At 37.6% G+C, this 15,630-nt stretch overlaps 1 protein-coding gene across 3 annotated transcripts in view; it reads right to left on the bottom strand.

Annotated features, from left to right (window-relative positions):
- The window catches only part of COG6 (component of oligomeric golgi complex 6), a 62,590-nt gene that overhangs the window by 32,383 nt on the left and 14,577 nt on the right, over positions 1-15,630 (bottom strand). For all 3 annotated transcript variants that reach the window (XR_009818524.1, XM_061994107.1, XM_010199000.2), the window contains exons 5-10: positions 9,903-10,014; positions 7,830-7,912; positions 7,524-7,594; positions 6,271-6,364; positions 2,506-2,634; positions 2,302-2,393 (exon numbers count right to left, since the gene is read on the bottom strand). Coding sequence is in view for 2 of the 3 variants with exons in the window: in XM_061994107.1 (XP_061850091.1) it covers positions 2,302-2,393; positions 2,506-2,634; positions 6,271-6,364; positions 7,524-7,594; positions 7,830-7,912; positions 9,903-10,014 (581 nt within the window). In the remaining variant the exon portion in view is untranslated. The remainder of the gene's footprint in view (positions 1-2,301; positions 2,394-2,505; positions 2,635-6,270; positions 6,365-7,523; positions 7,595-7,829; positions 7,913-9,902; positions 10,015-15,630) is intronic.

Below are 15,630 nucleotides of genomic sequence, written 5' to 3'. Positions count from 1 at the left end.
TCCACCTCTATCTTACCCATAGCTACACATGTGGCTTTTTTTTAAGGGAAGTTTTCATGTACCTGCCATTTACCACATTCTTCTTAGTCTTTAAATTACACATAGCATACAAGAGGATTTAAATAGAAATCTGAACTCAGAATGCAGATGTATCAATTAAAATGATAAATCCAGTTCTCTCCGCAAAAAGTTACTCAAGTTGAAATAAAATTAAAAATATTTGACTGATCTAACTTTAGATTCCCAGGTAGGTGTCTCATCTATAGTAGCTGCTTGGGCTCCCTCTATAGGTACAAGAAAAAAACCCAAAACAAACAGTTATGATTAAAGTCTCCAGAAATGCCTACATTAGATCTAACTTTCGTTGGCAAGATCTGCCCTCTGGACATAAAAGTCTCTGTCACCATCTTTAATAAATGTTTACTTTTAAAATTACTACGTGATATTAACTCAATCTCTGTTGTAGCCTGCACTACCAGACACCTGAAGGCTGTACAACAGCACAGGAAATTCGACTTGAATTTCTCTGTACTGTAGATGTCATACTCACTGATTAGCTTCTATCAACTCAGGACCTGTATTTATATAAAGTATATAATCTCAAGGTACTTTCTTGAGAAGTGCACTTCTCATCAATGGTTCTTGTACATCCAGTGTTATTAATTACTGTTCTGTCTTATAGATCTTATCACATTTCCCAAAGATGCAGAGGAACAGTTAACAGACAGCACCTCCCAGGCTTTGATGCTCCCAGCATGAGGCTAGGAATCCCTCTTTACATTTCTTGGGAACTGCACAACAGTAATGGCAAACCCATTCCTGTAGAGCTTAGGAAAAGATATTTTTGCTTCAGACATAAATATTGAATCCCTTATTTCTACTCATCTCTTGGGGAAAAATGTTTTGGTCTAGTGATTTTTTTTAATGTCATTTATATTCCCTGTATTCTCAAGTAGTTCACTCTAATGTATGGCTGAAATACTCTAAATATACCTAATTATGTAGCTATAGCATCTCAGTCTGGTGTCCTGCCAGAAGACCAAGAGACTTAATAGTTAAAGCATTGCATAAAGATCTGGGAGAACTTCAGAACAGAATGCAGGCCTGAGCAGCTTTAGTAGACCTGTCTACAGCAGAACCAGATTCAGTAACAGCCTCCCTGGGGTGAGCTTTTCCTGAAGGACTCCCCAGTTATAGCTGAAACATCAGACAGTCACCTACAAAGAACTGCCATGTCTTTTTCTCTACAATAAAACCACCATGAGGCTTGCTTTCCTGTCTCCCTGAGATACCGTCAGTAAAAAGTATTAAATTCACTTCTATAGCCCATTGTAACTGTAGTTTAAAACAACATTCCTTCAGTTTGATTTACAATGGTTCCTAAACAGCCTACTTGCTCATATACTGTTAATTGAAAAGGCAATTAATACATCCAGCAGTAAGCAAAATGAGAATTCATGTTGACTTTAAATCCCAGAGCAGGACTCAATTAAAATGTACAATCTGAAGAGCTCATCAGATACAGATAAACATAACTTCTTATGAGTTTATTACAACTGAGTACATATGCTTTATTTATTAAATAAGGAAATCTTGACTGAAGCTATGGAGGTAAACCACACTACGGCTTCTACAGGACAGAAGTCTTTAAAGTATAGGTCAAACTATATAGCTCAAACTAAAGTATAAGTTAAAAAAGAGCAAAGGAGTTGAAGAATAAGCATGAGAATCTGTAGTTCTGTTAATTAAAGAAAGCTTTAGTATTAAAAAGGTTCACATATGTGTGAGTGGTCTACTTGGAGCTCTGTAAATCTCTACTGATAACATCACATGGCAAAAAAAACTCATTTTACTTCTAGCATAGAAGGAAGCAGATTACAGGAAGAAGGAATTATATTTTAAAAATTTACTAAACAAACGAGCAAGGCACAGCAGGAACCCACAACATATCAATAAGCATATCATAACCTATGACAATGTTTTGAGAAAGGTCTGTATTCATATATCTTAACTGACAATTTTTGAACTCTCAACTACAGTCTATAATGTCCCTTTGTAAATTTAGTGTAAATCTATCACAAACACAGTAAAATGAAAAGAGTGCATTTTGAAATACTACTCTTTGTTAAGGTCTTTCTTCTGGCAAAATGCAAACACTAGCTTTCTCAAATTACTTCCAAGAAAATCTAAGCTCAGACTCTTGTAAGTAAAATGCAGCCTAAGAAATTAATCACACTCTCTGACTTATCACAAACTCACTTTCTATCACTTCCCAATTTATGTTTTAAAATCTAATACTACCTTGAATAGTTACAAGCTTTAACATAGCTTCTAGGTGTTCTTTTTCAGAAGCAGTAGCTTGATGCAGCCAGGCCAGCATGTCTCCTACGTACCTAAATAAAGACAGAAACTTCTGCATAAATCAGTGGTTTACAGTGTCAGGGATTCCAAGTGCTAACAGGCAAAAGAAGGATCACTTCCTATACACCCTTGCTAGTACTGTACCTCAGAGGATCGTGGGAGTGCATTTCAATAGGGCGGGGAGTACCTCCCAGACCTCCTCTAGTAAGAGCATCTATAAAGCCACGGACTACAGCACTCCTCCTAGCTGTTCCAAACTCATCCAGCGTGTATCTGTTATTGAAACACGAAAACAGGTTAAAACAAAAGTTTACCTCATCATAGTTTATAAGTTCAACTTTACAGTTAATAAAAGTAAACAGTTTTACAGTTCTAGAAATCCTGCATCACTGCTTCGACTATGAAACATTCAAAATCATCTGATTTTCTTGATTCCTCTACACAGACACTAAATGTAACTTACCTTACCCCACACCAATAAATCAATGAAAAAACAACTTTGCCATTTTTGTACATAGGAGCATGTATTGACAGGTCTAGGACTCCTGTTCACATGTGGTCCAGCTGACTGACAGAAGCAGTAACTTACTGCACTGCAACATAAAGCCTTCTCCTTCTAGGCTACCATATCATTAGCAGAAAAAATCCCTATTTCTATATGATAGGTATTCACCAGTTTTAATCAAAAGAGGTTTAGTCGGATATTTAGTAGATGGACAATAGATGGCCCAGAGTGAATAATCTCAAATGGCTTTCAAGTATTAGATGAGGTATCAAAAACATATACAGCTCATTTTTGGAGCAGGCTACCTTCCTGTTTGGGCCGCAGCACAATAGAAAGGATGGGAAATGGGCACTGCCTGTAACATCTGTTCAATAACAGGATTTTTACAAAGCCACTGAACACTCCTATTTCCTTAAAATATCAAAATTTAAGCATTTTGAACAAAACATATAAATTACAAAGGAGAAAGAGAAAACGCACATAACAGTTTATTTCTTCAATATAATTGAAAAAATGCCAAAGAGTGAGCATGGTGTCACTTACTGATGACACCCAGCAGCTGAACAGATATAAAAACGTTAATCATAAAAAGCATGTTACTCACTGACTGAAGTTAAATGAGGACTGCATTGACAAGAGATGTGCAGAATGAAATATAAAAGAATATAATATATTGTTTCAACTATGTTCCAAGTTCAATTCTACTATGTTTAAAAAGTCTGAGGGAACCTTTAGTTTTGCTCTTTCAATCTATGTTACTACTGGGGGGGGGGGAAGGGCGGTTGGAAAGTACACTGAAGAATCCGAATATTTGTTTAAATCTTTTTCTTTATATACCATACTTATAAATTGAGAAAGTAAATATCTACCATTTTAGGGAAAAAAAAAAAAGTCCAATGAACAATATCTTTAACAAATTTCTATCTGCAAAAATGATGCAATTAAAAGCAGGAGAGTTCTGGCATCTCTCTACTACCCACAGTCCAGGAGTAGCAGCATTTGCAGTGAAAAATATCTCAACTGTTGTAGTCTGGCTAAGCTTGGGGGTTTTTCTCCTCTATAGGAGAAAATACATAATAGATCGTTATAACGATCTACATAATAGATCATTAAAAATACAGCAGTGAAACAGATCTCGTGATCTTGCTATTAGTTTCAAAATAGCACATAATAATGATCATTTTGTTTTAAAGAGAAAATGGAAAATACCAATTTTCCTCCTGCTCTCAGTAGAATAGGGTATTACTATGACAAAATCCTGCACCTTAAAAAATCAGTAATAACTGTTATTTACTCTAGAAACACAGTATTTACTACCATGATATTATACATACTCATGTTAGAGGAAGAAAAGAACATTTGGATTCTTTTCAACCCAGTTTCAATTTTTTAAAAACCCAGTAAAGTAATGATCATTGTGGGGAGAAGAAGGAGGCAGGAAAAAAGCTATGAAAATCAGTGGTTGATGAAGAGGAACACTGCTTTAAGCTATGACTCCATGTATTTTCTACTAACAATTTTCAATTTTTCTGTTAGAACCAGGAAGTGAAAACCAAACTGAAATGTTTATTTCAGATCCCTACAGACTACACTTCCCTATTCATGGTGCAATTTTTCTGCCACCTTAAGTTAACTAAGACATAGATCAACATACGAAAACAAGAACTTGTAGTTTTGTTTCTGAACTGTTGCCCTTCTCCACCTTACTTTCACCCAATCAAATTACAATTGTTATTAGATGCAAGGGTGGTGATTTAAAGTGTTTAGTTCACACAGCAGTGCTCACATGCATAAGCCCAAAAATTTAACATGAGTTTCTTACGTGACTTAAATTTTTACATTTTTAGCTCAGCAGTTTATTATGTTCTAAAGATATATTTTTTTTTAAAAAGAATAAACAAATTCTCAAGACTTTAAATGTAAAACATCAGTACTGCAGTTTTGACAATATTGCTGTATCAAGTAGTTAAACATGATAATCTATGATGAGAGACATAGGGCTGCGTCTTCCACAGTAACATTTATTCCTGGCAAAAGTCCTACCTACCAAGTCCTACCTTGGGTAATACTAGTACTGCTGTTTGTGAGAGAGATGTCAGAAGAAAACTAAAATCTCTTTTGCAGATTCATTTTAAACTGGCCAGCTGTGGATTTAGATAGAAAATAAGTTTTGTTTTTTTCCATAAATGTTAAGAAAGCAAAACAACAGCTTTATGAAGTTTGAAAGTAACATAATGTAACAAAATATTTACTACAGAAAATATAAACTGTAGCTATAAAAAAATCCTGTAGAAGTCGGTGAACACAGTTGTGACTGGTCTTTTGCATCTGTGAAAAGAAAGCCTGGAAAAGAGAAGGCAAGAAGGGACTTTGCAATCGCCAGCCATCACTAGATGTATGGCAACAGCCCACACAATAAATAGCTGGGGAGGTCGAATGTCACCACCTCTCCCTCACATTAACTAGCAGAACTGACTGAGCATGTTGAAATGTGCTCTCTCTCTGACACTGACAGAGTTTTTAAGGTCCACTCGCGCTATGCATTTTCCCCGTGAGGAGCTCCATGGAGACACTGTCACATACCTAAACCTTTGCACATTTGACACTCTTGAAGAAAAAGTTAGCCTGGGAAAGACTGCCTAGTACCCTGCTGTCCTGGATGCTTATGGGTAAAAGTAATTTGCAATAGTTGCAAAATGCAATGAATGAATATTGAAAATTAAACAAAACTTAAAAGCAAAGAAGTCTTAACCAGTACCTCTCTGGGTATGGTCACAGTAAAACAGTTCTTACAGTGCCACCTCGTGGTTAAATTGTCTTTACTAGCCACCACTTGTTACCTTAACAAGTCCCTTCAGCAAATTCTGAACAAGACCTAAATAGTAGTATTATATATCTATATACACGTATAAAAATGTATCCCTACGCTTTACAGGCCCATACGTGGTAGATGGTTTTTAATAGATTACTATGCAATTCATAACAAAAGACATTCTTACTACCAGTAGTACTTCACTGAAAGCTAATCAGCCTTTATCAATTTTTTACTTTGGGAATTTAGATGAGACAATCACATGCTTTGAAGGGCATTTTTTTTCCTCAGAAAAAACCTACAATGAGAGCAGCAGAAATCTACAATTCATTTAGATTAAGATGAAAACAGTCTGACATTTTACTTCAATTAGAAACCAGTAAGTTGGAAAAAGTCCAGTGACATTTACTGTACCATAATTATGTCAAAAAGACTTCTGAAGTTTAAAGAAGCTGCAATATGACTTTTTAGACTGTTTTTGTTTAATTTTTAAATTGCCACCATCTTGGGCACTGTAATTCATTCCCTTCTTTACATTTTGTAGGCTGGAAATAGTAATTTCTGTTACATATAATCATAAATATCTACTTACTTATACAGGACAGGCCTATCCTGTAAAGCCTCCATGGCTTGAGCAAGAACTGGAGAAATGTCACATGATTCCTGTGTTAAAGTCCTGCATTCATCTATAAAATACCAAGACAGATCAAAGTGCATTCTTTACACTGTAGTATCTTTTATAACAATATGCCAAACAAGAAAATAAGTTAAAAAACTTGACAGTTTTTGATTTTGAAGTCTTCTGAATATGCTATCTGGCCTAGTTCATGTTTAAGTACACACCTCCGCAAGTAGTACACTTTACTGCCGAATGCATGTCCATAGCAGAATTCAACCATAAGGAAAACTAAAGGAAACTATAATATCTGTTTGTGTCCATTTACAAATGTTAAAACATTGTTTCCAGGTATAAATTTATAACACATTCCAGGTAAGCTATTAAGGAAAAACGGAGCAAGTCTTCAAGCAATCTGTTTAACTGGTTTTTTTTTTTTTTGGTGGGGTTGGGAGGTTGGTTGTTTTTTTCACTTTAATCACATTAACTATATAATCTTGTATATGCCATGCAAGAATATGGTAACCAAATAAACTACATCAAACACTGGCATAAAAATGATTAATTTCATTAGAGCAAAATCACAACTCTTATTTGAGGTTTCAGCACCCACTGAAGCACAGCTAATGAATGTAATATCACACTGCACCAGCTTTATTCTGCAAATCTTCCTGTCAATGTCTTAGGAGAAAAACAATAAAAAGCACCTATATTTTACACTATCAAGATGCTACATCAAACACTGACACTTGGATTCAGAGTATATATGCAAAAAATTAATAATCTACTATAATTCAAAAGAGCATCCTGGTAAGATAAGGTTGGGGTTTTTTCTTTACTAAGGTAATAAAATAAGACACTCCTCTCACTAAACTAGATCTTACTACTAATTGTCTAAAACAACAACTTCCCTGTAATCTGCAAGAAAATGAAATGCAATACATTTCAAATTTGCTTAGACTACCAAACTAATACTAGCTGTTCTCTGTGGAAAACCATCTAAAATACAAATAAATAATATACTTTTTCAGATAGAGGTGAAATTGGCCCAAAAAAGAACAGAATCTCCAATTAACTATTTGGTTCACAACAAATCTTTCACTAAGAAGGAAACTCAAAGGTTTGTTAATGAATCTTGGAAAGGGTTTTTGCTCAGTTCAATCCACAACAAGGAACTGAAGGAATCATCATAATAATATTCATAAACATGAAAACATTCTCAGTCCTACTTTGAGTCCATCTGTAAAGTCGTTCATAAGATGTCTCTTGCAGTAAAGCCATCTGTTCCATAATTTCCAAGCTACAAGACAAAAAGATTGTATTTGTAACTACCATTTTAAGTAGTACTAGTAAGGCATATACAAATCAACTGCAAGAAATCATTATTAAAATGATGAAAATTTAATATGCTACTATACTTTGGGGGTTAGTGAAATACTCTGTATAAGTCACATGAAGTAAAGAATGAGGCCTTGCAGTAATTTCTGGTTTTAACTAGTAAGTAGCTATCATGAGCTCATTTAAGTAGTACTCACCCAGCCCTTTGCTGATTTGTCCGGAGAAGAATCTTGACATCATCGTGAATTTGCTTCACTCTTCCCAAAGCCTTGAAAAAGTCCTACATCAATTTTTTTAAAAAAGAAAAAAAAAAAGCACTGTTTAAAAGCAGTAACTTCTCATTCAAATCTCTAGCACTCTATGCTCCTCATTTCAATTCCATATTTATGTTCCTTGCTGGTTAGTGATCCAACTACTGCTTTTAAAATACAGCTTCTCTCTACCACCTCTCACCTTTCATCCCACCTTAAGAGCCTTAGGGATTTCTTCTTTCCCATTGCATCATCCATTTCCTCTATCAATAAAAAAAATTTATAGCAGTAAAGATGTGTTTTAAACCCATTTTTTGTGTGGCATGCGTGTTATACATTTATCACATAACACTTGGGGAGATTTTGAGGACATTACTATGCATCCCATCATATTCTCCCCATAAACGCCAGCAACTACAGTGATACATTGAAAAAATTATAGAATACAATGATTAGAGGATGACATTTCTGGTTTGATACAACTGGGTAAGAATTTATTAGAAAAATCAAACATTTGCAACAGACCACAAAAAGGTTTTGCAGGATAATGTTTCCCACCCTGAATAACTCAGCAGCAGCAAAGGTAAAAAAAAAGACGTGGATGTACAGTCAAAAAGTTTATTTTGTTACCAGTTTAGAGATCATATGGAAATCCACTAACATTTTAAAACGGGTCTTATTATAAAGTCATCTTTCATATATTAAGGAGGAGACTAGATAATTCAGATGTAACTGCTACACCTTTTGTAGCCAGAATACAGCTTCCCTCAGGAGAGTAGAGTTTTATTTGGCTCAAGTCATGTAAAAATACACATATCTTAAGAGAAGAAATACACTGCTTTAACCTACTGCTTTGCATCAACTGTGATGAAGATCATGTTTATAAGAATCAAAATCACTCCTTTTTCAGTAAAAAAAAAAAAAGCATTTAAAAATTGCCAGAACAGAAACCTAATTAAAAATATTTAAAATGTTTTAGGCACGCTGGTTGATTCTCTCACTGGGGAAAAACACACGCATGATTTTACTCAAGTCTGTCATTTTGGTAGCACAATTGTGATTACATCTCAGTTACTTCCACACATATATTACATCAAAGTATCAAAAGGACTAATCCTCCTGGTGCTGCAAACCAAGCACTGAATAAGTAGCACAGCACTGCTAACATTGTTCCCTGCAACATGTGCTTTTTAGAAATCTGAATGTTCTTTAGCAGTTGGTACAAAAGCATACAGCAATTACTCAAGTGCACAACCATTTAACATATTCCATTTATGCTTTCATTAGCATTGTTTATGGTTATCTGTTCCATGCCCTTAATAATGTCTTAACTGCAAACAGGATGCCTGCAGAAAGGAGATAGTACATCTCAGCAGGTAGTCTACATTTAAGTGAAGGTTTCTATGCAACTACAATAAAAAAAATCTATTAAGTGTACTCAGTTCTCTCATTATTCCATTTGTTTTTACTGCAGAACAATGTGACACCTTATTCAAACTATAACCATATTCAAAACCTTCTTTTGGAAGGTGGCTAGAAGTGAATCAGCACCTAATATCTTCATTAACCAAATAATAATGAGGGAGAGTCTCAGCTTACGCTGTTTCCAGTCACTGAATATATATGTATATGCAAAATACACTCACATGCACAAGGGTCATACTACAAATTAAAGAAGCACTGCAAGTTTCTCATTTGCTTTATTTGATGAGGTTTTAAGACATCTTCACTGAAAATTCAGACTTCATAACGAGCTTTTTGAAGTACGGAACCACACGATAGCTCATTTGCCCCTTAAACTCATCACACAAACTAGAATTTAATGTTCATTTTCTCTCTTGTTGCTTGAATCTTTCATCACACATTTCAAACTCATCAGAAATTCACCATTCTGTTAAAAGGTACATTCCTCCATAAAAAATTAAATTAGAAACTAATAATAAGATCTCATGTACAATTCAGCTAGGATGCTTCTACCATTTTAGTTCAAGGCAAAGCTTTTAATGTTCATTGCACTACCTCAGTAATTGGCTCATCCTTCGTGCCTCGAAGGAGGTTCATTTCATCTGGTGTCAGCTGGAATTTTGCTATGAATGCATCTGCAACTTGTGCTTTCATTTCTAGTCTCTGACTGTAATAAAACAAAATGAAGAGGACGTTATCTTTTCATGCTTATCTCAGATTTATTTTGCATATTCATACTTTTGGAAATATAATTAGCATTAGAAATGAGCATTGCTAAGTTTTCATAGTACATCTTTAGTAGTACATAGTTACATGTTCACATACAATTTTCTATTAAGCTTACATAGATTACTGAGTAAAGACAATATCAAAGTAACTTAGCATGTTTGAAAAATAGTATGCTCTTTGAAATAAAATACTCCTTTAGTGTTTGTATCACAGGTACTTTGTGCCTGTACACTTGTCATGTTGGCAGTTAGTTCCTCTCAAACTCATGAAGGAAAGAACAGGATTTCAGAGAGAAGCAAAAGGCTGCAGCACCTAAATGAGAAAATGTTCATTAGATTAATCTACTTTTTTCTAGAATTGATCCACTTCTTTTTAACACCACACAGTTGGGATACAAATTTATGAGTCGCACAAGCAATCAAAACATTAAAGGCCAAATCTCTGGCGTGTGACCCTCTCTGAACAAATGCTGCAGGGATGGGAGATGCAGACGCCATCTCCTGGGCAGTATCTTTATGCCGGTGTTTTGTCACACACTTCACAACCACAGAAGGATCCACAGGAAGGGACTGGGATTCCTATAGCAACGGAAAAATTGCTCAAACCATGGTCTGAGTGCACAGCACTCCAGGAAATAAAAACTATTTTTTCATGACATTGAGAAGGCACTAACTAGCTTTTGTAGAAGAATATGGTGTTAAAGTAATTGAACCATTTCAGCAATTACTGCAAGACAAATACACTACTACACAACTACACAGCTTGGTAGGACAGGCAAGTACGCTTTTAATACTGAATGCAATAATTCCATTTCCTTGGAAGATCAAAGCTTGAAAAGTAAGCTTTTATTTACTCTTACCCCTTTTCTATTATCTAACTGCATCCAAAACTGAGAAAATGTGGGCTGGACGATCAGGTAGTGAGGTGGATTGTTAACTGGTTGAAGGGAAGAAGGCAGAGAGTTGTGGTCAATGGGGTGGGTCTAGTTGGAGGCCTGTATCTAGCAGAGTCCCTCAGGGGTTGCTGATGGGACTGGTACTGTTCAGTATATTCATTAATGACCTTGATGAGGGAACAGAGGCACTGTCAGCAAGTTTGCTGATGATACTAAACTGAGGGGAATGGCTGACACACCAGAAGGCTGTGCTGCCGTTCAGTAAGACCTGGAACAGGCTGGAGAGTTGGGCAGGGAGAAACCTAATGGAATTCAACAAGGGCAAGTGCAGAGTCTTGCATCTGGGAAAGAATCACCCCATGTACCAGTAACAAGTTGGGGAATGAACTCAGAGAGAGTAGTGTAGGGGAAAGGGACCTGGGGGTGCTGGTGGACAGCAGGATGAACATGAGCCAGCAATGTGCCCTTATGGCCAAGAAGGCCAATGGCATCCTGGGGTGTAGGTCCAGAGAGGTTTTCCTTCCCCTCTACTCTGCCCTTGTGAGACCACACCTGGAATATTGTGTCCAGTTCTGGGCCCCTCAGTTCAAGGACAGGGAGCTGCTTGAGAGAGTTCTGTGCAGTGCCATCAAGATGATTAATGGAGTGGAGCATTTCTCTTATGATGAAAGGCTGAGGAAGCTGGGGCTCTTTACCTTTGAGAAGAAGAGACTAAGAGGAGACCTCATTAATGTTTACAAATACATGAAAGGTGTGTGTCAGGAGGATGGAGCCAGGCTGTTCTCAATGATGTCCAATGATAGGACAACGGGCAATGGATATAAGCTGGAACATAAGAGGTTCCAAAGAAACATAAGGAAAAACTTCTTCACTGTGAGGGTGAGGGAGCACTGGCGCAGGCTGCCCAGATGGGTTGTTGAGTCTCCTTCTCTGGGGATGTTCCAAACCCACCTGGACGAGTTTCTGTGTGACCTACTCTAGGTGGTCCTGCTCTGGCAGTGGGGTTAGACTAGATGATCTTTCAAGGTCCTTTCCAGCCCTTGAGACTCTGTGATACTGCCTGGACTACCTTCAGCTGAGAAGCACAGAAAACTGGCTTCCCCTGTGTAGACATGTATGACCTTCCCATCCTGCAATGCCACAAACTCTAATTTTAGAGAACAGATTAAATGTTTTGCAATCATCAGTGCTCTAACATCCTCAACAGCAAGAAGGAGGGGTATATAAAATCCAACAGTATATGAACAGCAGTTTATGACAATCAAAAAGGAAATCAACCCAGTACCTGTAAGTTACATAGAAGACACCTAAACAAAAAGGAAAACCAAAAACGCATACAATACTACATCTTTAATTGATAAGTCAGGTTTCCACAGGGTCCTACGCAGATGTGGTTATTTTGCCTTTCCATTAACAGTTTTGCAATGCTTTTAATTCATTTCATTTTCTCTAAATAAACACTACAGTTGCAAATTCATGAAACTGAATGTTTCCCAGGGAAGAAACAAAAGTGATGGAGGATGACTTTGGCCAACTAAACTGGCAGTGACAGCAGATGCATCCATAAAAAAAATACAGTACTTGCCAAGCAATCTGGTGGTAGCTTGCTGAGCGAGGAAGAACAGTGAAGGAGTCTAAAAAGGCGGGGGCGGTTCAAAAGTGCCGACACAGCTTGGAATAAAGAAAATGCAGGTACAAGGAATAAAAATGGTATTTGGAAGGAAGGAAAGACACCAAGAAAACATTGTGATGGTGAAGGAGTTGGAGTCAAGTTTTCTAGCACAAGAAATAGAGTGAAGAAAGAAATTAAGAGGGAATGGAAAGTACCAAAGGATTCTAGCTAGAGATGAGGGGCAGAGAGGGTAGATGTACAAGGCAAACGGTCTGAATAGATCAAAGTTTCCCCGTCTTCTCTTAGAATAATTTTGTCTCAACCTCTCTTATCAGAGTGAGGACACAAAAGACCATCTTCAAACTTAAATAGACTTGGCACTGTTTTCTAGCCTCATTGATATGCTTTTCTGACACAGGAAGTGTGACAGATCTAAGCAATGGAAGAATGCTATTTTGAACACATTTATTAAATTTTCAGAAGGAAAATTAGGTGACAAAATCCAAAGAGTCTTCTCTTCAAGGTGTAACTTCAGATGGAGATAGAAGAAAAAATATCCAGAGAAGCTGTACATAAAACATTCAAAAGAATTAACAGATAGGGGAATAGTAACTGAGAGATCTTCTAATAACTATGTCATTCTCACAACACAGGTCAAAGGTGGATCAGGTCTGCTCTGTAGTGACATATTCTGCCTCAGTCAACCCTGCTCGTCCTTGCTCTGCACTGTCCTTTCCACTGTGCCATAACTGTTGCTTATACTATCATGGAATTGTAGAATCGTTTCAGCTGGAAGAGACCTTTAAGATCATCGAGTTCAACCTTTGTCCCAGTCCTATCCACCACTAGATAATTTCCCTAAGTGCAACATTCTCCGTCTCTTAAACACCTCCATGGATGGTGACTCCACCACCTCCCTGAGCAGCCCATTCCAACGCCTGACAACCCTTTCAGTAAAGAAATTCCTCCTCATATCCAGCCCTGAACATGCCCTGGCACAACTTGAGGCCATTTCCTCTTCTTTTATTGTTACTAGGGAGAACACACCAACCCCCTCCTTGCTACAACTTCCTTTCGGAAGCCTTCTTTTCTCCAAGCTAAACAGCCACAGATCCCTCAGCTGTTCCTCATATAAGATATGCTCCAAATCCTTTAAGAGCTTGGTAGTCCACCTCTGGATCCTTTCCAGCACCTCCATGTCCCTCTTGTAGAGAGGGGTCCAAAACTGGACACAGGATTCGAGGTGCAGCCTCACCAAAGCTGAGTACAGGGGAATGATCACCTCTCTACTCCTGCTGACAACACTGTTCCTGATCCAGGCCAGGCTGCTATTGGCCTTCTTTGTCATCTGGGCACGCTGCTGGCTCATGTTTAGCTGCTGTCAATCAACATTTCCAAGTCCCTCTCTGCCTGGCAGTTTTTCAGCCACTCCTCCCCAGGTCTGTAGCACTGCTGGGGGTTGTTGTGGCCCAAGTGCAGGACCTGGCACTTGGCCTTATTGAAACTCATGGCACTGGCCTTGGCCCAGCCATCCAGCCTATCTAGATCTCTCTGTAAAGCTTCTCTACCCCCAAGCAACTTGGTGTCATCTGCAAACTTACTAAGGATGCACTCTATCCCCTCATCCAGATCATTAACAAAGATGTTAAACAGGAGTGGCCCCAGTACTGAGCCTGAGTGGTGTCACCACTTGTGACCAGCCACCAACTGGATTTAACTCCATCGATCATGAGTCTTTGGAGATCTAAAGAGTTTTTCACCCAGGAAAGTGTACGCCCATCCAAGCCAAGAACTGCCAAATCATGCAGTGAATCGGATCAGAAAATGAATCTGGAAGGAAAAAACCCAAAAGTTTTTCATATATTTACTTTTGGGTAGCCGAGATTATATGTATTCTTTAATCCAGTTTACCACAAGCCTGTACTAAGTGACTAAGTACTGTAAAGGGAACCCCCTGCACTAAGTGGTCTGCCAGGACTGCATGCTGCCACAGGAGCACAATGACTATTTATTTCACTGCTGCCATGAAACTGCTCATGAAAATGACACTTCAGAACTCTTCTGGGGCATCAAAAGAGATCATCTCAACAGCCAGTTACAACAAATAATATGACATAGCTACTAAAATTGGAAATCAAACAAAGACAATTAAAATGTCACCCAATAATGGTGCTTTCAACAGCACATTCCTGTTTCATGCAATTGTGCTGAGAAAGTCTAATCCATCAACATAACCATCACCGGATCTATTGGAAACAATGGACAATGCAATTTAGTGAATTAACTGTATTTAATAGTTGCTCTGAGTCTCTCATCTTGTGATGGAAATCTCAATCACAAAGCTGAAAATACTTACACTGGATTATCGCTCCCTTTAGCGAAAATAAGGAAGGTAGGAAAGAGACTAGAGAAAACAATTGTGAGCCATTCTTTGGTTTAAATTGAAACAAGATCTCCCATAAACACAGGAACAAATGGGATGTTGAGAAACTTTCATGTTCTTTGAACCTGTGTATCTCCTTGAGTATCTCCTTTTAAATGTTCTTACAGAAGATCTCCATTTACTATTATCTCCTGTTCTTCAGATATTTTTTTTTATCTATACTTTCACCAAACTGGGGGCAGGCGCAATTCTGATTTTAGTAAATACAATATACAAGGCATAATGGATTGTTTTCAGCTTGCTTTGCAGATTTGTTGGAATTAGGGTTGTAGACTTTCAAAACACAATGATTAGAGTCAGCAACAGTACTGAGAACATGTTTGTTAGTTCTCACTGGACTTCTTGTCCAGTTCACTCCTAGGGTTATATAAATTAACACTGGCAGAAGATCTCTCCAGTCAATCTCTCTTCACTTGCAAGCCCTCATGCTGCACAGCCCTCTCTTTGTTGCTTTTTTGCTGCTACAGAGACCAGGGTTCAACCAAGCACTGTGCTTTAAAGCCATTCCCATTCCTGGCTGTGTCTTTTTCTAACACCTGCCATAACTGCTCACTGACCCACTGTGCACACTCCAATCAAGTAACTTCTATAAAACACAGTCAAT

The sequence above is a fragment of the Colius striatus genome, chromosome 1 (assembly GCF_028858725.1).
Source record: "Colius striatus isolate bColStr4 chromosome 1, bColStr4.1.hap1, whole genome shotgun sequence".
NCBI lineage: Eukaryota > Metazoa > Chordata > Aves > Coliiformes > Coliidae > Colius > Colius striatus.
Note: the sequence above shows the minus strand (reverse complement) of the source record. Positions and strands in the feature narration are given on the sequence as shown.